Consider the following 21,907-nt stretch of genomic DNA (forward strand, 5'->3'; position numbering starts at 1 on the left):
TTGTTTATTTTTAAATTTTTAAATTTTTACGTGAATGACCTAAAGCACGAGGAACTACTTCACAGCAAAACAATTAGAGATCCTGAAATGTTCTTCAGGCCCCTTTTTTCCTGAACAGGACGTAGACAGCAGCAGGTCACTTGGCTTTAAAGTGACAGATATTATAAACATTCAATTTAAAACAGGGCTTAAATCAGGGGTGAAGCTATGTGGACCTATCATGCTCTAGGCATCTTAGGAAGAAGAAACAACGTGGTATGAGCCCGTCTGTGCAGCAGCTGTTAGTTTGTTAAAAAATAGTTAACAAAATGCCCCATTTGTTGCAGATTTAAAAATAAATAGAGCAAATTACTTATAAATTTGGGTTTAATGAAATTATATCGTCAGAAGATCACGGCATGCTAGAACGTTAACGCCACAGGTATCGCACTCAGCATGAGGCCAGTACTGCCTTAAATTTGCAACAACCGAGCTACAGCCGTGCGCTCGGCCATCTTGTCATTAATATGCCACCAAGCTCCCCTCAGGACTCTGATCAGAGGATGTACCACCATAGCCTTGCTATGGAGGTTTTGTACATGCTCACTGACCTATCACGCTTTATCAAGCATAATGGGGAGCCTGCTGTGTTGTTAATACGCACCTGAAAACCTCACCAAGACCCTGCAAAGACCACCCATTTTCGGACAGATTTTTTTTTAATGTTGTGGCGGTGTTGCCATTCAGTGCAAAGGGGACAATAGCATTAATATCAGCTGTGACAGAAAACCTACCTGCATGTAAAAAAAAAAATAAAAATAAAAAAAAAAGTCTGTTTATGCATAACAATGTGTGACAACATAACTCTACATCGAAACACTCGGTTCAGCTTTTGGCACTGCTGGGACCCGTAGATATTGCAGACATGACACCGAGACAGGAGGAGATCGAGTCTTAAACCCACCCAGCAGCCGCGAGCCACGCGTCCGTTTTTACCTTTCTTGGAGAAAAACTCTCGGCTGAACTTCCCGGCTGCAACCACTTTGCGCGGGACCTTTCCAAGGAGCTCCGTGATCAGAGCGATGTGGTCTGCCCCCCATCACATACGTCACAAAGGGAACAGGCACATTACAGCATGCACACACACACACACACACACTTCAACTGGCTGTATGGCACCAACACACACTGACGCCCTCAAGGTCCTGCGTGGACACACTTGCAGACTCGAGATTAAGCAAGAGAGGAATTCTCTCTGTTTTCGCCACACTTTAATAGATTCAAATTCAACCAAATCGGCACACGTTAAACGGTCTGCTGGTGTCCATTTCTGTCCCTCTTGGACATCTGTGTGTCTCAGCCCCAGCAGCTCTCCGGACAGCGCTACCTCTTCTGTTGAAGAACTCCCGGGAATATTTTCCAGAGAGCGCAAAGTGCCTCGGAATACAGCCCAGCAGCTCTATGATGTGGGCTATGTGGTCTACGGAGGGGAGGGAGGAGAAGAGGAGGGGGAAAAGGATGGCAAAAAAAAAAAAAAGAAAAGAGAGGAAGAGGGAGACAGTTTGATTGAAAAGAAAAAGAGCCAGGAAAAAAAAAAAAAGTGGAGAGAATGAAATGAGAGAGAGATTAAATAAGATCGCATAAAGGAATAGAGGTGAAATATGAGTATAAGAAAGCAGAAATGGGGCCAAAAGATAGGGCATTGTGAGAGGGAAGGGGAGGGACAAAAAGAGAGGGAGGAGAGAAAAAAGGAGAAACAAGAGAAACAGTCACAGATCGTAACCCGTTAATAAGCTGTGCCTCCACAGGAGAGGTGAGGAAATGAGACGAACGAAAGCAACATGCACTCAGATTCTGCACGGAATGATTGAAATTAAAGGCTCGATGTGGTGGGAGATCAAAGATTGTTCCCTGTAAATTGGGATGTTTGGATACAACTGACTTGAAGCCCGTGTAGAAACGCGTAGAAGGGAGTCAACTGCGTGCCACATGTGGCGAGAAAAAACACCACAATGAGCCGAGCGAGATCAAAGACCAGTGCAGATGAAGCGATCAGGGAGGGAGAGAGAGAGAGAGGTGAGGATGAGGGTGCACTGTCTGAAAACGTGTCGGGCTCTGCAGCAAATGTGGTTTGTGACGACAGTCTGCATGCAGATATACAGATACAGCAGCTTGTGACCTAAAAAAAAAATACAAATATGTTTACAGGATCTCCAGCTAGTGATGCTCTTAGGTGTAAATTATAAAGTGTTACCATTTTACACTTTATGCTGTTTTGCAGGAATAAAAAAAAAAAATTAAATTAAAGCACAAGCCACGTGAGCTTTCGGGGGTATGTATAAGATTTAAAGAGCTGAAGTTTTAGTGAACAACAGGTTTAGGATAGACGGAGGCACAGCAGCAGAATCTGTAGCGACAGCTGGCAGTGGATAGGAGGATTTGAGGAGGAGGATGGCTAAACTGAGCTTTAGGGGCTTTTATCAACCTACCATCTAAAATCAGTATTTTTCTGTTTCAAATTTTTCTCCATTGTTTCAATCAAAGAGTTGGAAAAAACAATTCCCATTTCGTTAAAAAAAACAAACGAAAAACCTAAAACAAAACACCTCCCCTATGCATAAATTTGTTTCCAAAACAACAAAGATATATAATTCCCATTATTGGGTTTATATTGGGAAAGTCTCTTGATGTATTTCTTTATATTAACAAACTGTATTAACAATTGTTAAGTGAGAACATTTTAAAGAATCAATAATTGATGTGTAAACTATCAAAACAATGGAGAAAAATTCCAGAGCCAATTTAAAAACATGTAAGACACTTTGCTTTAGACGTGCATTTATCCCATAACAGCTAAGTCGTCACATTGTTCACAAAACAAAGACAAAATACTCAGACTTGATTCTCCTGTACACTAATGAACCTTAAAAGCTCCTGAGTTTCATAATTGGGAAAACTTCCCTAAATGTACGGCTGTAAATACTCACCCTCGTCGCGGGAATAGTCCTCTCCTGAGTGAGGCTCAAACAGATAATCTCCTGTGGCCAGCTCAAAAGCCTAACAGAAGACATTACAATAAATTAACAATAAAGCAGAAATACTACATACGTACTGTATTTATTTCTGTGTGTGAGTATTCCCTCACCATGCAGGCAGTACTCCAGATGTCAGCTGGAGTGCCGTAACCGGCTCCTATCAGGACCTCTATAGATCGATACTGTCTTGTCTGGATGTCTTCTGTAAAGTGCTTATGCTATGGACAGGAGTAGAGGGGGAAAAAAAGTAAGAAAAAGTGACTTAATGTAGGTTTGTATATTTCTCAGTCAGATATAAAAAAAAAATGCATATTTCTTAACCTGACTGTAGCCTCATGTCTCAGTTAGATATGAAGCAGCCAAAGCCAAAAACACTGATCTGGACACGTTAGTTTTTTTTTTTTGGTTTTTTTTTGCCCCCCCCAAGTAAATACTTTCACTTTTGTGTTTCTGTGCTTCTGTCTAACCCTTGTGTGCACAAGCACAGACTTTCAGATACTGCCGTGTTAGCTCTCAGAGCACACCTCCTGCCAGACACGAGAACGCACCGACAGGAAACGCTGATATTTAAACACCGTGTGATCTCGTTCCTGTTCTTATTTATCTTTCCTCTTTTGATCCACGTTCAAATATGTGGAACTCAGATGCTGTGAGACCTGCAAAATACTCAATTCTGCCTGTGCGCAACTGTTAATATTTATTCAAATAAAATAAAAAAATGAAAAAAAAATGAAGCTTTATAGACTACTAGGACTGAATTTTTGTGGCGCCTAAATGTCAGCACTTATCTTAAAAAGTAGCACTTCTTCACTGAACTGATTAGGATCAGGACAGTTGTAGCTACATAACACTTGTTTATTTAAAGTGGACTTTCCACCCTTGCGTACGGTGGATCATGCTCCACCATGCAGATGATTCACTCAGATAATGAACCTACCAAAGAAGAACCGTTAAAAAGGATAATTTTGTAGGTTACCATACAAAACAGGATTGTTTTTAAAGTTGGGCCATGACACTGAACATAGTAAAGTCAACCCATTTTAAGGTCAAGGCAAGTTTTTCCTGGCACTAAATAAATAACATATAATTGCTTGTTTTTTTTCATGATGCAAAGATTTAATCCTTGTCAGTTCAATTGGAGATGCAGACTTTAAATACCTGTAGTCAGATGGTGACATTTGCACCTATAAATGTTATAAACAACTACAATTTGAAGATTGAAGTAAAGCTTTCTGACACTCTTAGTGCTGTAATTATGTGGAAACAACAAAATAAAAAAGCTTTACATAAAAAAAATCCTATTAAAAGAAAACAATGCTTCAACAAATATCAGCTCTTACCACCCAGCAGGCGTTTCCAAGGTCAGCGATTTTCACTCTGATGGAGTCGGCGTTGCGGGGGTCCAGTGGGTTGATCAGGAGGTCTGCAGCTCGGGCCCTGGCTGTGAGTGGACAGGACAGACACATAAGCTAGGATCGACCCATTCCTTCTGTCTTTCTTTTCTTTTCGTTTAAAATGAGACTTCACTATAATGATACTAAAATGAACTAAACTAACCGCTGCAGATGATGAATATCTGATGTGGAGTCATAAATCAAACCCAGCAGAGGCATTCAGATGAGATTTTTGCAACAAAGAAAAGCAAAAACGGTTTGTTTATTCATATTACGCTGATCTCAATTATAGTCTAAATTCGATCTCGACCCTGGATGCTTACGGTTCTCATTAGCATGCAGATTAAAATGTTCCAGGTCAGTACCCAGTATGCAGCCTGGGTAAAAAAACATATCTTAGGTAGGAACGCATGTTTTTAATACATGTTTGATAGCCTTAATAGTGTTAATTATAGATAACAAAAACTGTTTTATGGAAATAAAGAATATTGTAAATTGCAAATAAATACTTCAGGGAGCTAATCCATTTTCAAAAATGATTTCACATTTATTATTATTTTAATTAAAGATGTTATAATGCAGAATAAAATGGTATTGTTGCATATTAATGTGGCCTGATGAATGCTGAAAATAATGAAGTGTGATGAGGCAATAACAATTTTTTAGATACATTTACAATTATTGGTTTGTTTACTTATTTACAAGTCGATTACCTGTATATGATTATTTAGAGGAATCTCAAACCTGACTGCCTGTAGCCAAAGAGAACAATACAATGGGACACTAATAATTTGTTTGCAGTTGTTGATTAATTCACCAAAGTTAAAATATACGTAACTGTGTTGAAAGCAAAAGTTAACTCTGGAGTTTGGAGCTACAAGGGAATGAACAGAGGATCTTAGGATGAGACAAACATGAACTCCACCAAACATCACACTATATTTCTCTACATAGTGAGATGTTTGGTGGAGTTCATGTTTGTCTAAAATAAAAAAAAAAGAAAATTCAATATCTGTGTTTCAGATAAAGAGAACCTGTGACGTGATAAGGTCTCCCCAAGAAAAAAAACAAAAACATTTAAGATGTTTAAAACTCAGAGAGTGTAAAGCCTGTTAAAGATGACATCAAGCAACACAAATAACTCTAGAACAGGGACTACACTGGAAACTGGTGAACCAAAACATTAAAACCGCACAAACACTGGAAGAAGAAATGACACTGGTAATGTTGTAGGAACACTACGTGTCCAGAATTAGAGACGGCACTCTCAGTAAGTAAACAGCGGGTCAAAAAAGTAGGAGAAAAAAAGTAAGCCACGAGTGACCTCGACTAGGACCAAACATTAATGGCTGTATTGATCGGGGCATTACTGAAACAGCAAGACTCGTTGAAAGGACCCGAACAGCAAGGACAAACCAAGAAACATCAGCAAATGGTATCCAGTTAAAGAGAAAGTGACCTAAGAGCTACTTTAATGAAGATATGAACTGCAGGATGAAAAGAGGCGTGCGACGGGAACATCTCACTGGGAGAGGGCCGGGACTAACTGTGGACTCAAAGTTGATCGAAAAAAAGGTGAATTTTCTCTTCCAGTGTCACTAAATTCTGAGTGTTTGTAACCAAGCAACCAGCGAGCTGCGTGGCCACATTTTGAGTGTCCCATAAAAAAAAAACTTTCATGTGCATGGCTTGCAAAACTGTTTCTAGTCCGTACACATACCCACCTTGCCAGCTGGCCCCACATTCATGATTTAATTTTTGAAATAAAGGTAAGCTGAATTGGACCGTTCTTTAAATATTTATTCATCATTGGAGTGATTTTCAGACCTGGACATTCAGGGCTGTAGCCTCGGATGTTTTCCGTCAGAGCACTCTAGAGTTTAGAGAAATTAAGTTGAGATTGGGTTTGAGACAACCGCAGCAACTTTGTGACTATTCTGAGAAAAGGTTTGTCGCATTTATTTTTTGAACACATTCAAAACTCAAGCGACAACACTGTGAGTCTCTGTGACTCAAACAAAGAAATTGTGATTTTATCCATTTTGTTTGTGTGAACCACAAAAATGCTATATTTCACCTTTAGGTGTGTCTCCCGTGCTGGAAGATGACACAGTGCGACTACGGTCAGCAGTGGGGCTGTTTGATGAAGGGTCCGTTCCGATGTCCACTGTCCCACCTGACACGGGGTTTGCCGGCTCAGGATCCAGGGGCAGGTCGGGGAAGAGGGGCACCGTGCTATGATGCTGCTCGCTGGAGCCGTTGGTTAGCGCCGGCTCTGCCACTTCGCCGTTGTACATCTCGTAGCCGGAGCTGAGAGAGATGTCCCTGTCCGTGTAGCTGAGCTCAGACTCCACCAGGGGGCAGAGGAGAGGCTCAGGGGTGGGCGAAGGAGGCGGAGGGGTGCTGGGCTTTGGCCGGAGGGCCTCGGAGCCCAGCAAAACGTGCCCGTTGGTTTTAGCTGAATTTGTCTTATTGTTTTGGGGAACGATTGGGGAGGTGCTCTCTGTGAGGAGGTCAGCTGTCGTGTCTTCGTCCTCATCTTCCCCCTCGTACTCCTCTTCCTCCTGCTCCTTTGAGTCCTCTTCTCTAACCACTGCCTCTTCTTCTGTTTTGCTCTCACTTTTTGGCTCCTCTGTCTCAGCCTCTTTATCCCTCTCCTTCTCTTCCTCCTCCTCCTCCTCCTCCTCCTCTGTCTCCTCCTCTCCTTGTTCTTCCTCCTCTTCCTCCACTACCTTTTCTTTGTCCGTCTCCTCCTCCTCCGCTGCCACATTCTCCTCCATCCCTTTTGATGTCTTGTCGTCCTCCTCCCCCTCTGCTTGTGCTAAATCTCCATTACCTTCTTCTGAGATGGGGGGAATGGGGGCATCTTTCTCCGCAATCGGCGTAGGCTCCTCTTCTTCTTCCTCCTCTTCCTCTGCCTCCTCTGCTGCATCATCAACAGGGGTGCGAGGCGCCTCACTCTGCTCCTGGGGAGGTGCTGCACCTTACGTAGAGAGAAGAACAGAAAAGACAGTGAGTGGGTGGAAAGGGGATATACAGCTAGTCCAGTCAAAGACAGTGTAGGCAGAGAGAAAAGTAGGATGAAAAAAGAGAAAATGACTGGGAAAAAAAAAAAAAAGGATGGGAAAAAAAGAGAATCTGAAAATGAAAGAGACAGGGGGTGGAGGAGGCAGACGGAGAAAGTGTTTTCATTTTTTTTTATTTGTTTCAGTGAATCTGCTTGGCTTCCCATACACTCTAGGACTAGCGTGGGCTAAGCGATTAGAGCGAGTCCACATCCTTTTCATTCACAGGCTGCACAAACCTGTATACACGCACTTACAGGGTGATTCATGATGCAGATCTGTGACGACCACTGCTCGACTTTAACAAAAAAGTCACCTCTTAACTATTGACAACGTGAAGGCAAAAATCTGCACCGAAATTCATGTATTTCTCACACTTTTTAGTTTGAATGAACTCAAAACCACCCATCCTCAGTAACACAATGTACCATCAGGCTCCATCAGAAGTCAATAAAAACACGGAACAACAGTTTTTAAACAATGTAGTAGAAGCTGTTTACTCACACAGATGCACAATAAATGCTTCAACATTTGGAAAATTAAATGCTTCCAAATTGAGGTCCAACCATCCATCAACCCATGTGTTTTCTGCTGCTTATCTGTAGTCAGGTATCAGAGGTACCAGGTCCAGGAGGGTAACCCAGAAACCCCTCTACCTAGCAACAATCTTCAGCTCCTCCTGGGAGATCCCAAGGAGTTCTCATGCCAGAGAAGACAGATCAATCCTCTGGTGTGTCCTCGGTTTCCTCCCAGTGAGACGTACATGGAAAACCTCCACATGGAAGCTTCCAGAGGGCATCCTAAACAGATGCCTGGGCCGCCTCAGTTGACTCCTTTTGATGTAGCGAAGCAGCGACTCTACTCTGAACTCCTCCTGAAGGACGAGGGCCCTCATCTTATCTGTAGGAAGAGTCCAAGCAGCCTACGAAGGAAGCTCATTTCAGCTACTTGTATCTGGGATTTCAATCTTTCATACAGGATCCACATCTCATCAACATAAGTGAGGGTTGGATTGTATGGTAGATAGAGCAGTAAATCCAGAGTTCAGCTCCTTCTTTACAATAACAGACCAGTGCAACACCCTCATTAATGCGATCAAGGCCCAGAACTGTCAGTCCATCTCTCGCTCCATCCTATTATCACTCCAAAGTATTTCAAGTCCTCTGGTTGAGGTGAAGACTCAGCCCCAACCCAAAGGGAGCATGCCACCATATTCCAGTCAAGATGGGTCACAAAAGCAGAAGAGCTAACTCTCAATCTCAGCCGCCTCACACTCAGGTGCGAACAGTCCAAGTACATGCTGAAGGTCATGACCTGAAGACACCAACAGAGCCACATATTTTGCAAAAAGCAAAAATGAGAAACCAGACACCCTCCTCTCCATGACTACACCTTGCAGTCCTGTCCACGAACACCACAAACAGAACTGGAGACAACGAGCAGCTCTGGTAGAGTCCAACAAGCACAGAGAATGAGCTCGCCTTTATGCTCAGGATGTGGACACAGCTCACACTTTGGTTACACAGGGACCGGATAGCCCTGAAGAGCGACACAGACACCCTATACCTCTGCAGTCTGGGGAGAAATGGTTGTAAGCCTTATCTGGACCCACAAACCACGTGGACTGGACAGGCAAACTCTCCGAAGCCCCTTAGTAACTCCGCTCTGGTCCCCTGTTCCATGAAAGCCACGCTACTCCTCCTGATCTGAGGTTTGACAGTTTTCCATGTTAAATGTCACTGACACAACAGAAGTAATTGTGAGTTGTAGTAAGTTATTTGTTAAGCCCGTTTCAGGGGTCAGTTAAACATGGGAGGAACAGACATCAACTCTGCTCACATTTAATCCAGTTTATCAACTCAGTATTTGTTTTAGTCTCAATATCAAGTGCCATTTAACTTTTACTTCATTAATCACTTAAACTAGGGATAAATTTGAACTTTTTGGCCCTGAACAGATCCTAGACTTACCAATTACTGCATCACCAGGATTGTATCTGTCACGCTGATGCAAGAGAAATTCATTCACAAATCCTTGCCTGCGGATGAAATGATTTATCTCCCAGGACATAATAACAGCACATCAAGGAAAAAAAACTCACATGTATGATTAGTCAACCTGACGGGCCTCTCCCTCTCTCCTCCCTCCTCCTCCTCATCTTCCCCGTCCTCCTCGTCGTCGTCCTCATCGTCGCTCTCTCCCAGGGCCATGCTGGGACCCAGCGGTAGAGGCGCTGGCTGCAGCGGGGAAGACTCTTCGGCTACATCTTTGTCCCCGACTTCTTTGGCCTTCTCCTCCTTTATCTCGGCCTCTCTCTCCAAGGCTTCGATCTCCAACATTCGCCTTTCCAGCAGCTCGGCCTGCCGCTTCTGTTTCTTCTTCAGCTTCTTCTTCTTGTTCTTGGAGATTTTTCCCATCTGGAATGGAGGAAAGACACACACAGGAGAGCCAAAAGTATAAAAAAAACTGGTAGTCAAAACATAAAGGAATGCTTGATTTATATCAAATGTTCAGTGTGCTGTTGGTAAATACAGATTATTTTGGAGATTATGAATCTTTCGCTGCAGACAACTAAATAATTTTTAGGAAATTATCCTATAACCATAACAAAATTGTTCAAGGTGATTTGATTTCCACGAGAACGTGTTTTATGATTACTCGCCGCCAAAAGGTGGGCACTAATGTTTTGTTCCGTGTCTGTGTGCGTGAATTTTGTCTGTCAGCAAAAAAAATTCATGATGGATTTTAATAAAACTAAAAGAAAGTAATCAGTGGATGCACATCTACAACTGACTAACTTTTGGAGTCAACCCCATTTAAAATGCCTCCCACAGCCAACACAAAACTGGATTGGACCCCGAGCTAACGTTTGATGTGGGTAGCAGCTGAGAGTCATTTACTACGCACTCCAAAAGCTAACACACTGCGCAACACGCCCCAACATCGTGCGACATTGCACGTAGCATTACTTTTAAGGTTTGACCAAAACTCCATCGTTTCTCCACATAAAATGATCTTAGTGTAAAACTCTGACATGAAAGGCAGCTGCGATATGAAAAAAATTCTAGACCTGTCGTTTCTAATGCAACTCTCTCCCTGGTTTAGATTAGGAAAAAACAAAGCGGTGCTACAATCTTCCACCTACAAATCACGACAGAACACGAGAGTTCAAATCAAAAGACCGGGGAGAATCTGGGGGCTGCTTGCTCACGCTGCTGGATGAAAAACAACACACGAGGACACGGATGCACGCAGTCACATAATCCCATTATTTAAGTGTCCTTGATCAAACTGAGCACGAGTACCCCGTCGAACATGCTGATAGTCTGATCCAACGGTTCGCCAAATTGTGGTTGAGATGAGCTACAGAAATTCTATTCAATTTTCAAATGACTGCTAATTTTATTTTATTTTTTTATTCCGAGAAATAAAAAGCATAATGATAGTAATCTCCTAGACCAATTATTCCCAAAGTTGGGGTCGGGACCCCAATGTGGGTCACCCAGCACCAAGTAGGGGTCCTTAGATAATCTCCAGATATCAAGTTACAATTAAAAACTCAGTTTTTATGATATATTTACACCATAATTGTTACAGACAATTGAAATACAAGTCATTTAATGATTCCAAAAATAGCAAAATGGATGCTAAGACTGTTTGTGTTGTCATTATGCCCTTATTTAATAGGATCATTAGCACTTTTGGATACTTAAACAGCCAACAGTTGGGGTCACACACCTTTGTCAGTGTTATTTTATGGGTCGGAAGCTGAAAAGTTTGGGAACCACTGTCCTAGACTATTTCTCTAGCAGCTGTGGAGATCTATGAACTTCAGAGAGATGCGTGTTGGTATTGTGCTTGTTTTTGCGTTGTGTATGTTTGTGTGTTTCTGTCTGCATTCGTACTCACATCAGCTGTACTCACCGGTTTGAGCTGGGGGGCTGTGCTAACTGAAAGATACAGACAAAAAAAACAGCACATCAGATGCTTCAGTGTCTTTTGATTGTTTTGTTTTTGTTTTTGACAGTCCCACGCAGTGTGACGTCACATCTGCGATTCTGTTTTATTACTTCACCAACGATAAAACGCCGCGAGGTCATTCTGCTTCATACAAGCTTCCTCGGTACCCCTGAAAGCAGGTTTAGTTACTGTAGCTGACCCCGAGTTAAGGGAAACTCAGTCTTTTTAGTTCCAGAGTGAGAGATATATTAAACTCTGAGTCTATCACCATGGTAACAGACTCCGTGAAGTAAACCTGTTTGCTTGCAGGCTTGCCGAGTCTCCACTTTTTAATCAACTGAACTGATACTGAAGCAGAATTACTTCATAATTTCTGAGGTCAGGATGGGATTTTGCCACACAGGTTGCATTTTCTCCTTCCCGGGTACTTTTTGTAGCATTCTCTGATCACATATAACAGCTCAGACCTGAGCTCTCATCAGAACAATGTCTGATCACTCTGAGAAATCATTTGCAGAATAAAACATCTTCACAATCCACACAAATATAAAGAGAAATATTTCACCTTTCGTAGTCTTTATTCCCTACAAGCCTACAAATGCAGCAGTTTGAATTTAACATTAATTCAACACTGAACCTTTCACGTGCGAAAATCCGCCCACCTGAGCTGGCCTTCCACGGATAGAATTTAAGCGTCCACTTTCTTGATTCGGCGATCTAAATACAGAATTTCCTTCTGTTTTTTTAATAGTCTTAATGAGAAGATGCCAGTATGAGTCTGATAGTAATAAGAACGGAATAATTTTGAGATATTAATTGGCAATCATTAGTCATTAGTGAGTATGAGATAAAAATCATACAGATAGAAAACATTTGTCCAGAGGCAGGTAGGGAAGTAAAATGTAGTATTTTTACATGTTACAAAGTATTATTTAAAGGATAAATTGCGTTCGGCTCAAACCTGTTGTTTATTTTATTTAATGTCTGTAATCAAAAAGATGTGCTATAAAATCAGTTTATTCTGAGAACCTCATTTTTCACACACATCTTCCTGAAAACAGATTTTAACTAATAAGCTTTTTAGAGGAATGCGGCTCATTGAATTTCTTTAATTATTCGGCTTCTAATATAAATGCAAATAAATCCAATTATTATTATAACATGAATTGAACGACAGACTAAAGAGCTTAGCTGAGTTGTGACGACATCAAACGCACCTCCGCTCTGCTGCGCGGCATCCTGAGCTTACTTGGTGTTCAGAACCTTTTGGTTTTCCTTTTGTTGCTGCATTGTGGATGGTCTTTTTAGCTGGGCATGTTCAACACTCTTAACCTCAACGCAATCAGCCCTTCTGGGACCAAAACCGAAGCTTATGGATGAACTCAGAGTTTGATAACACTCCTTGATAATAAAAAATAAAAAAAAATCACTGATAATGAAATTGTTTTTTATTCTTTTTCACCTGACTCAACTGACCTTTATTGATTTTCTGAACACATCAACTACAAACAAGCTTTTTTTTTCTTTTTAAGTATGATGGCCCATAAATATGAACACAGTATTCCCTAACAGACACTGATTGATATGATCTGCCAAAAGTTTTCATCGTAAACAGATGAGTAAGAAGGAGTATTAAACTGAACTTTTAAGATTCTAAACTTGTGTGCTCCACGGCTTCAGTACGTTTTGTTTTTTTTAAAAACACGTCACCCGCTACATCTTTTTAAATCTGCAAAAAATAAAAAGGCGTTTTTACCACAAAGAACATGTCTGCACTTATGTTAATGTGAACCCCCCCCCCTCCACTGAACTTATTCTGCGTCTTCAATCAGAGACAAATTCTGCCGTCACTCGTGCTTTGGAAGTCGGCGGTTTTGTATTTTACGAATTTGGAAATGCGAGCCGTCAAAGTGCCTGAAAAAGACCCGACTGGCTGATGTAAGTAACTGACAGCTCATAACGAGGTTCAGGGAGAGGACAGGGTTCATGTTGAGTTTGTAAAGACTTTTCTTCTTTATTTATTTTTTTTATAGGAGGAAGCTGGTGACAAGAACTGGGGGGAAAAAAGGCAAGAAAAACCTCTTCAAAGTACAAAAAGGAAAGCAGCTGCTCATCTATGAATCCCTTTTTTGTAACAAGAACTATATCATCAAACACCCCTTTCAGGAATAAAAAAAAAGGCTTCATTAGTTTTTTTTGATAACATTCAGTCTCTTGAATTGGTGGCAAATATCAATTTCATATGAGGAACATGAGCTATTTTCCAGCCACACACGTCCCAGGTGTCACCTTTTACAAGTCTAAATTATTATTAATCAAAAAGAGTTGATTTCAGACAAACTTTGATTATATCTTCATAATTTCAGTTTTAGTCTTCCATGTTAAATAAATCATACTTGAGTGGAAATGTTTGCTTACAAAACAAATATAAAAAGCTTCATCATTTAGGAATACCTCCCAGTCTTCTTGCTGATTTCGACACAGAGAACAAACAGACACATTCTGCCTCTTTTTTTTTTAATCTGAAATCTCAGTGTAAAAATCAGGCTTTGCTGCCCGGTCCCATTCCTCGTGTTAGGCGTACTTCGAGGCACATTTTTCCCAAACTAATTTGCTTGACATTTGCATGCGTGTTGCTACCTGCTGATCCGGATGGGGGCGGGGCTCCAGCTTTCTGCCACTCTGTCGCCTCCATCGCCATTCGCCTGACAAACACGTCGTCCACGCACATCAGGATGTTCTCGGGCTTGATGTCCGTGTGGATGATTTTACATTTCGCATGGAGGTAATCCAGACCCTGCAGGACCTGCGAACACATTTTGTTCCATCGTTCGTTCGATTTTTTTTGTCTGTTTGTTTTTGCCTGCCACTGAAAGGCAAAAAAAGCAATAATGTTTATTTCCTGTGTCTGTGTGTGCATGTGGTTGCTTGTCTGTCTGTTAGCAAACTATTTCAAGAACCAGTAAACAGATTTTAATGAAATTCCTAAAAAGTAATCATTGAATGTACATCTACAACTGATTAACTTTTGGAATAAACCTAAATCAACATGGCTGCCACAGCTAATTAAGCTTAAAAAACAAATAAATGGCTTTAACATAGTCAATTTTAGTTTTTGAGCTAAATTTTGTTTGGGTAGTAGCTGAAAGTCTTCACCAACTCATACTCCAAGCACTGACACAATTTACAAGATCTCGCAATACCATATGGGTTATCTTTAGTTCAGGCTGTGAAAAACAAACAGGAGCTAAAAAAAAACAAAAAAACAACAACTTCACATGATGATCAGGTGGCTGATGGGAAAACTTGCCTCTAAGGTTTAAGACTGAGAAAAACCAGTGATGCCTAAATCTAACGAGAACAACTGCCTGCTCTTCTTTCAGTGACCTGAGTATTGAATAATCCATTGTGTCTTTCACCGTCCATCTCTTCTAATCAGTACAGAGGACAGAAACTGAAAAGCTTGTTTTAATTAAAACATTAACTATCCATACCACAGGACGTATTCACATATATCATACAGCACCAGTTTTCTTCTTGCCTGATTCTAGGGGCTTAGTGAGAGGAACACTTTTCTTTTTGATTCTTTATTTCCCCTCATTTTTTCCTCTAAGTAGGTCAACTTAACCAAAATATAAACCAACCACCTGGCTAAAATAAATTCAAAGGATCTGTGACATTATTAATGCAAAAGAGAGGTAGTATGTGTTTGACAGGAAAGACAGGTTTTGATTCAATCAAGCCTGAAACATTCCTAATATGAAGATTAGATCAGGTTTTATTAGATGTAATAAATTCTCCTGTTGATACTGGACTGTTGAGCACAGAAAATTCCAACTCTACGTTTTTGAGAAATTTAGATTTAATTAATTAGAACTCAGCGAAACAAGTTCTAATTTATTCCTATAAATAATGCAAAGCCCAGCTTGTAACAGCATCACCTCATCAAAGCAGGAAACTAAACTTTGTTCCGTCAAGATTCTTACCAAACAATCAAATTAGCTACAATTAAACGACAAATTAACATTCTGGTTGACTCTTAGAAAGGGGGGCCTTGCAGTAGGAAGAGGTACAAATTTATGTATGATTGCTCGACTAATAGCAACTTGAAAAAAATGTAAAGCTATTACTTTATATACTGTTGCTATTCTGTGAGCACAGAGACAAAGCCAGTAGGTAAACGTCTAAGAAAAAAAACAGATCACCTAAATAAACAGATTGTTTCAAGGTTATCAGTTCAAACGTGTTCCCTTCCATGACACCATTAAAACGTCTGCTATAAAAAAAACCTTTGAAGACGCACTTATGACCAAACATTTATCATCATAAAATTATACGGTACAGCTTAATATGCTTTCAGCGCGTTCAGCATGACACATGGATTCATCACCGACACTGAGACTAACTGAGTAACCTTGGCTTTAACACAATAATCCGGCTAATAATGTCTCAGAAGATGAGGTGTCGTTCAGACAGCAGAACTCCTGATGAATCAAAGTTGGGAAAACGCCAGTCAAAAAAATCTCTTTCTCATACAAGAACGTGGCTCGAATTAAGATAAATATATCAGACATTTGTGTTTCTCCTCTTTAGCATGCAAAGTACCAGAGAGGGGTAATTTTTAAATGAGGAATTCCTTCAGGTACTATGATCTATATTAACAAGAACTTCCTCCAGTGGTTTCCATTAAGATGCTTGTTTTGCATGTGTGTGTGTGTGATCACCTGTCTGATAATGCTCTTGACGCACGGCAGTGGCAGACCTTGGTAGTTGGATTTTATGATCCATTTCAGCAGGTGATGACCCAGCACCTCAAACACCATACACACATCTGGGACGAGGAGTCAAGAACTCATATTATCACATCTCTGACAATCAGCCTCACAGAAACGCACACACTTCTGACTGGGATACGTATGCCGTTGACTCCAGAGATCTTAAAGTCATCGATCAGCTGGACCACCATGTCTTTATTTGGATCGCCGGGGTCGCTTTCCCTCACCTGGAGGACGAGATTGTCGAGAGGACATGATGAAACTGACTGAAGGTCGAGAAAAGAAAATGACAGACAGGGAGACGCAAAAGAGAAGCAGTGCAGAACAACTGAACAGGAAGAAAGCTGAGGTGTAAAAGAGTGACTGGAAAAAAGTAGGCAAGAGAGGAAGAAAGAAGATGGAGGAAATGTAGGCGCAGCGACTTGAGATAAGAACAAGAGAGGGAATAAAGGAAAGATAAAACAGAGGGAAACAATATTAAAAAGACCAAAAGCGATCAGATGCTCACACATCGCAACAACTTGATCTCATCCAGGGCTGTTTCTGTGTAGTGCTGAGCGCTCTTCACCACCTTCATCGCCACAAAGTTCTTCACTCTGTAGCACACACACAGATATGACACCGTTTCATTTCATCAGAAGCAACTGGAGTTAATGTAACAGGAGTTCTTACGTCAACAAGGATTAACTGACTGACTGTAACTGAAAAAGGTACGTTGACCTTTTATTAGAGTCGAAAAAAGGCAATTGATGATCTCTCATTTTGGGTACAATTATTTGCTGCATTATTGTAAAAGTATTACAGCAACTATACATGCTCGTCTCTGAAATGAGAAACGACAGAGTTGTAGCTATTTTGGCCAAACCTTGAAAATCTTTGCTGATATCACAAAATGTCAGGATCAGAGTATGTTATGTGAAAGACTCTCAGCTACTACCAAATCAAATTTTAGCTGAATATCTGTAAAACGGATTCAGTTATAGTCATTTTTATGTCAGTTAGCTGTGGCGACCATCTTGAATTGGACTGACTCAATATGTTAATCAGTTGCAGTGGTACATCCAATGATTTCTAAAAACGTTTCCTTAAAATCCATCCAATGGTTGATGGGATATTTTGCTAACAGACAAACACACACACACACACACACACCTACATGGGCAAAAACATTATCAAAAAGTTGAAGGCGGGGAATAAATCCACTTCACATCCCAGATCTTTTCTTTCAAACTGTTAAAGTTTGGTCAAAAGGAAAAAGATTTTAAACTTCATCAGACAACTGGAGCATCTGTTGATGGTGAGCAGTTTTAGATTTGATACAGAGCAGACTGAGACGTCAGTAAGACAAACAGTCGAAGATTATGTGATTTTAGGGCATAAAACTATAAAATAAAAATACACAAATCTAGCTCAATGTCTGGCACAAACTGAAAGCAAAAAAAGAGAAAAAAAGTAAAAATAAAATCAAAGGAGAGTGATAAAATAAAATCTTTTCTTATAAAAATTCATACATTTTATTGAGTTATGAAAATGAAACAGACATTATTATAGTGACAGAGTGAAGATAACAAGCATTTGTCCAACACCGTTTCTGCTTCACAATCGTAACCCAACTCCAACTTACAGTCCGACCACCATTAATGTAATTAACACCAGTGAGTAAATGAGTTTGTGTGTGTGTGTCTGTGTGCACAGCAGTCGGTGAAAGGTTACACTCGGTCGCTGATACGGTCATCCATCTGCTTTGGTTGCCACGAGAACGGAGCAAACAAAGTTACAGTTTGGTACTGACGGCTTTGGTTCCACCGCAAGAAGGTGTTAGTTGCAGCTGCTGTCAGGGAGAAGAGCCAGATCCTGTCAAAAGGTGCATGTGTGGTGTGTGTGTGTGTGTGTGTGTGTGTGTGTGTGTGCTGTATGTCACGTGTGTGAAAGCAAGCTGAGTGAACTTTTATGCGAGCGTGTCTGTAAACTTGAGTATAAAGGTGCTTTTTCTGGGTCGTGCTGTGTTTGTGGTGATTGTGTACACAAAGTACCTTTACACATAGAAGAAGGAAGATTTTGAATGCCTACACTGGATTATAGAGTGTGTGTGTGTGTGAATGTGTGTGAGACTCACTGTATGTCCCAGCACAACCATACTGTAGAGAAGTGGCCCCACCCCAACTTCCTGATCACGTGGTACCTTCCATTGAACAAATCCCCGATCTTCACCGGATGGTACCCTCCTGAGAAAGGTCGAGGAAGAACAGGGGAAGGTTACAGGCAACTGGATCGGACAGGAACACAACGGCATGAAATGTAATGGTGAGGAATAGGAAGAGGAAGAGAAGCAGCAAAAAATGAAGGAACGGACTAACAAACCCCCCAACAACGACATGATACAACAACGGATGAAACAAACCGTAAAAGATCATATTCATATTTGAATTCATTCAAACACATGAAAGATCTGCTGTTGTTGTATCAAACCTTCCAGACCACTCAGGTCTTCTGGTTCTGGTCTACTCTGCATCCCCAGAACCAGAACCAAACATGGAGAAGCAGCACTCAGCTTCTATGGACCACAAATCTGGAACAAACTTCCAGAAAACTGTAAAACAGCTGAAACACTGAGTTCCTTGAAATCAAGGCTAAAAATCCACCTGTTTAGAGTTGCTTTTGAATCAGAATAAATGGATGTATATTGGGTATCTAATTTGGTGACTGCGTGTTGTTTTTAATTTTGTGTTCTTATGATGTAAAACACTTTGAACTGCCTTGTGCTGAAATGTGCTGTACAAATAAGATTGATTGATTGATTGATTGATTGATTGATTGATTGATTGATTCAAAAATGTAAGAACTCAAGATCACTTAAAATCAGACAGAGTGAGCATCCAAACCCAAAAGAGGATCTTTGGAAAGACCTGGAAGCGGCTGTGGACTAACACTCCCCATATAATGTAAAATACTGTACACTTTGAGTCCTTTGATGCACAAGCCCTAATAATATTTTGCACAATTTTAACTTATTGTAGCACAATTTGATTCATATTTTGCAATTTTTTAAATATTTTTTGTACAGTTCTCAAACAGTTTGTTGCAGTGTGTCATCATTCTTTCAATTTCCATCAAAAATTCCATCCAAATTCCATCCATCCATAACCTGTTAAATTTGAAGTGTCTGATCTGAAAAACACCTGTAAGTGGCATTTTTATGAAATGAAACCTAGAGAAATCTCCAAAATCTTGTTTTTTTGGGGAGGCTGTAAGAAAATATATCAAATGTATATTATATTTACAAATTTTAAGATTCTGAAACATCACAGTGTGAAAACTATGATAGAAACCTGGAAGTAAACTTGCTCTCTGTACTGTGTGTGAGATATGTAAATATTGTAAAATATTCAAACAGTAAAGCAGCAAAAAAGCTTAATAAAACACATCTAGAAAAAAGAATGCAGCCACTGAGCTAAAGATTAATAAAAAACAAATAAAAATGTTTCTGCAATCTCCCCTTTTCAACAAGTCAAATAAGATTTCTGGTTGAATGGTTTGACTGTATTATGTACATTTAGTTAAAAGCAGTTCCTTTGAAACTCCTCCTTTGTGCTTATTGCAATGCTACGGCCTCTAAGAAGTGTTGACTCAACTTTTTGATCACATTATAACACGAGCTCTGTCGCTGTACTGAACTGTATTGTGTTACGCCAAGAGGCACACCCTGAAAGGAAAGTTTCACATCCTTTGAAGTGGTGTTATTATCTTACCTGCTGTAGATAGCTCTTTGAATTGCCACAATTTGAAGAAATAGAGTTTAATTTTGCCTGTGAAAATAAGCTAAAGGCCGAGATCCAAGTCAACCGCTGCTGTCCTAAAACAACTCAAAACTCCGAAGTTTCACTGCGGTTCACGCAGACGCTGATTTATTAACTCACACACTGCCATCAGTCTTGCATTACATTGTTTTTTGGCACAAAAATACATAACTAAATAAATAAAGTTTCACCCAAAAGTGCCCCAGGCATTTCTAACAGCTAACTGCTACTGCTGAAGTTTGCACTTTGCACAAAATAGCAAATAATTCTACATAAATAACCATGTAATGCAAAAACGACAACATGTAAAGGCGTACAAAACACAGTTTCAAAGACTGAAGTTTTTTCTTTAGGACAACAGCAATCCACTCTGGTCTTGGCCTTGTTCAGACTAGTCAGTAGCTCATCAATCTGCTCATAATTAATCAATATTTTTCCAAACTGAGGTCGCTCAAAGAGCCATTCACAACAGGTAAGATGATATTTGTCCATAACCTCTCCACAGAACCCTACTTAAACAGATCTGAACTACTTCTCTAGAACAGGAGTAAACATTATCACCCTGAATGTACTGTGCACAGGTAAAATAATTGTTCATAATCTGACTCAAATGATCTGAAGTACTGTTTTAAGGTTCTGTTGATATTCTTATTTTCATTTGGTACTCAGGTCAAATTGTCGGTCAGTCTAATAATAAATTATTAAACTGTCAAATTAGTCCAACATAAAATTCCCTCAATTTTTCTGGTTTAAGGTATTACAAATAAACAAATAAAAAGAATCCATACACTAGTTGATCCATTAATAAGGTTTATGTTATAATTGCTGTTTATTTACTTTGTGTACATGTCAAATATGGCAAACAAAACACTGTGTGAAAGCTCAAGCCTAGTGAGTGAGAACTGTGTGGCTTTGAGCTTTCACAGCCAACTTTCTCAACAACAGTTGATCAGCTGCAGAAAAAAACAAAACACAGGAAACACTGAAAAAGAGTGCAAGAAAAAAAAAAAAACTGTGGTAACTTGGCTCGGCAGTGACAGCTGACTTTTTAAAAGTTAACTATTCGGGGCGAACTGAAAACCCTTAGACCACCAGGTTTTATTCATAGAATCCAAATAAAATATATGCAGAAGTTGCTGAAAGAAGTTCGAACGTTCTACAATTTTCTGCAAAAAAAAAAAAAAAGAAAACCAACATATTTATTGTAAAAAGATGTCATCTTTTCTCATTTCTCTTTCATTTTGATGAAATGAGAACTGATAGTTTGACAGTGCCTTGTCAAGAACATCACTATCAGGACTTTTTCTTTACAAAATAGTCTGAAATAAAGTTTCTCTTTGGAGCTCAATGGCTTATGATCAAAATACTTCAATGCACATTGATTACAGCTGAATCAATTATTAAACATTCTGCGCAGTTTTTTTTTTGTTTTTTTTTTTAAAACAGACATGACATGAAAAGCAAAATGCTCATCGAGATTTACAGAATCATGTCCAATTTGGACACACACTGCAGCTGATTTCTACTGAACGAACTCAGTGGTGTAAAAATCTCTGTATCATCGCGAGCTACTGCCGGAAACTAGGCTGCTGCTGCTGCTCCTTTCTGGCAAGCAGCGAACAACCTTGAAAAGGTTCACAGCAACGGTTACACCGACACTGCTGCAAATCCGGCGAGGACGGAGGGAGACAAACGGAGGAGGACGAAGAGCAAACACAGACAGAAAGCGGGGATGGGAGACAGCGAGGAACGGGACAGCCACCGCGGAGCTCTGTGGAAGGAGCGGCCTGGGACAGAGGAATTCAGTCCGACCTTTGCAGTAGTCCGCGGGGTCCTCCTGCTCCTCATCGTCGGAGCCCAGGATCTCCTCCTCTGGCTCCGGGGGCCCTGCCAGCTCAGGGG

General features: G+C 40.4%; 1 protein-coding gene across 1 annotated transcript in view; it reads right to left on the minus strand.

The window, feature by feature from the left end:
• LOC108248824 (SRSF protein kinase 2-like) overlaps nucleotides 1–21,907 on the minus strand; it is a 71,600-nt gene that overhangs the window by 5,006 nt on the left and 44,687 nt on the right. The window contains 13 exon segments of the mRNA XM_025011001.2: nucleotides 976–1,068; nucleotides 2,967–3,036; nucleotides 3,125–3,232; nucleotides 4,355–4,455; nucleotides 6,486–7,391; nucleotides 9,575–9,890; nucleotides 11,383–11,423; nucleotides 14,074–14,239; nucleotides 16,158–16,264; nucleotides 16,348–16,435; nucleotides 16,717–16,804; nucleotides 18,325–18,433; nucleotides 21,818–21,907. The exon segment at nucleotides 21,818–21,907 is cut by the window's right edge and continues 13 nt beyond it. Of these exon segments, the coding sequence (XP_024866769.1) occupies nucleotides 976–1,068; nucleotides 2,967–3,036; nucleotides 3,125–3,232; nucleotides 4,355–4,455; nucleotides 6,486–7,391; nucleotides 9,575–9,890; nucleotides 11,383–11,423; nucleotides 14,074–14,239; nucleotides 16,158–16,264; nucleotides 16,348–16,435; nucleotides 16,717–16,804; nucleotides 18,325–18,433; nucleotides 21,818–21,907 (2,283 nt within the window).

The sequence above is a fragment of the Kryptolebias marmoratus genome, linkage group LG11 (assembly GCF_001649575.2).
Source record: "Kryptolebias marmoratus isolate JLee-2015 linkage group LG11, ASM164957v2, whole genome shotgun sequence".
Taxonomy (NCBI): Eukaryota; Metazoa; Chordata; class Actinopteri; order Cyprinodontiformes; family Rivulidae; genus Kryptolebias; species Kryptolebias marmoratus.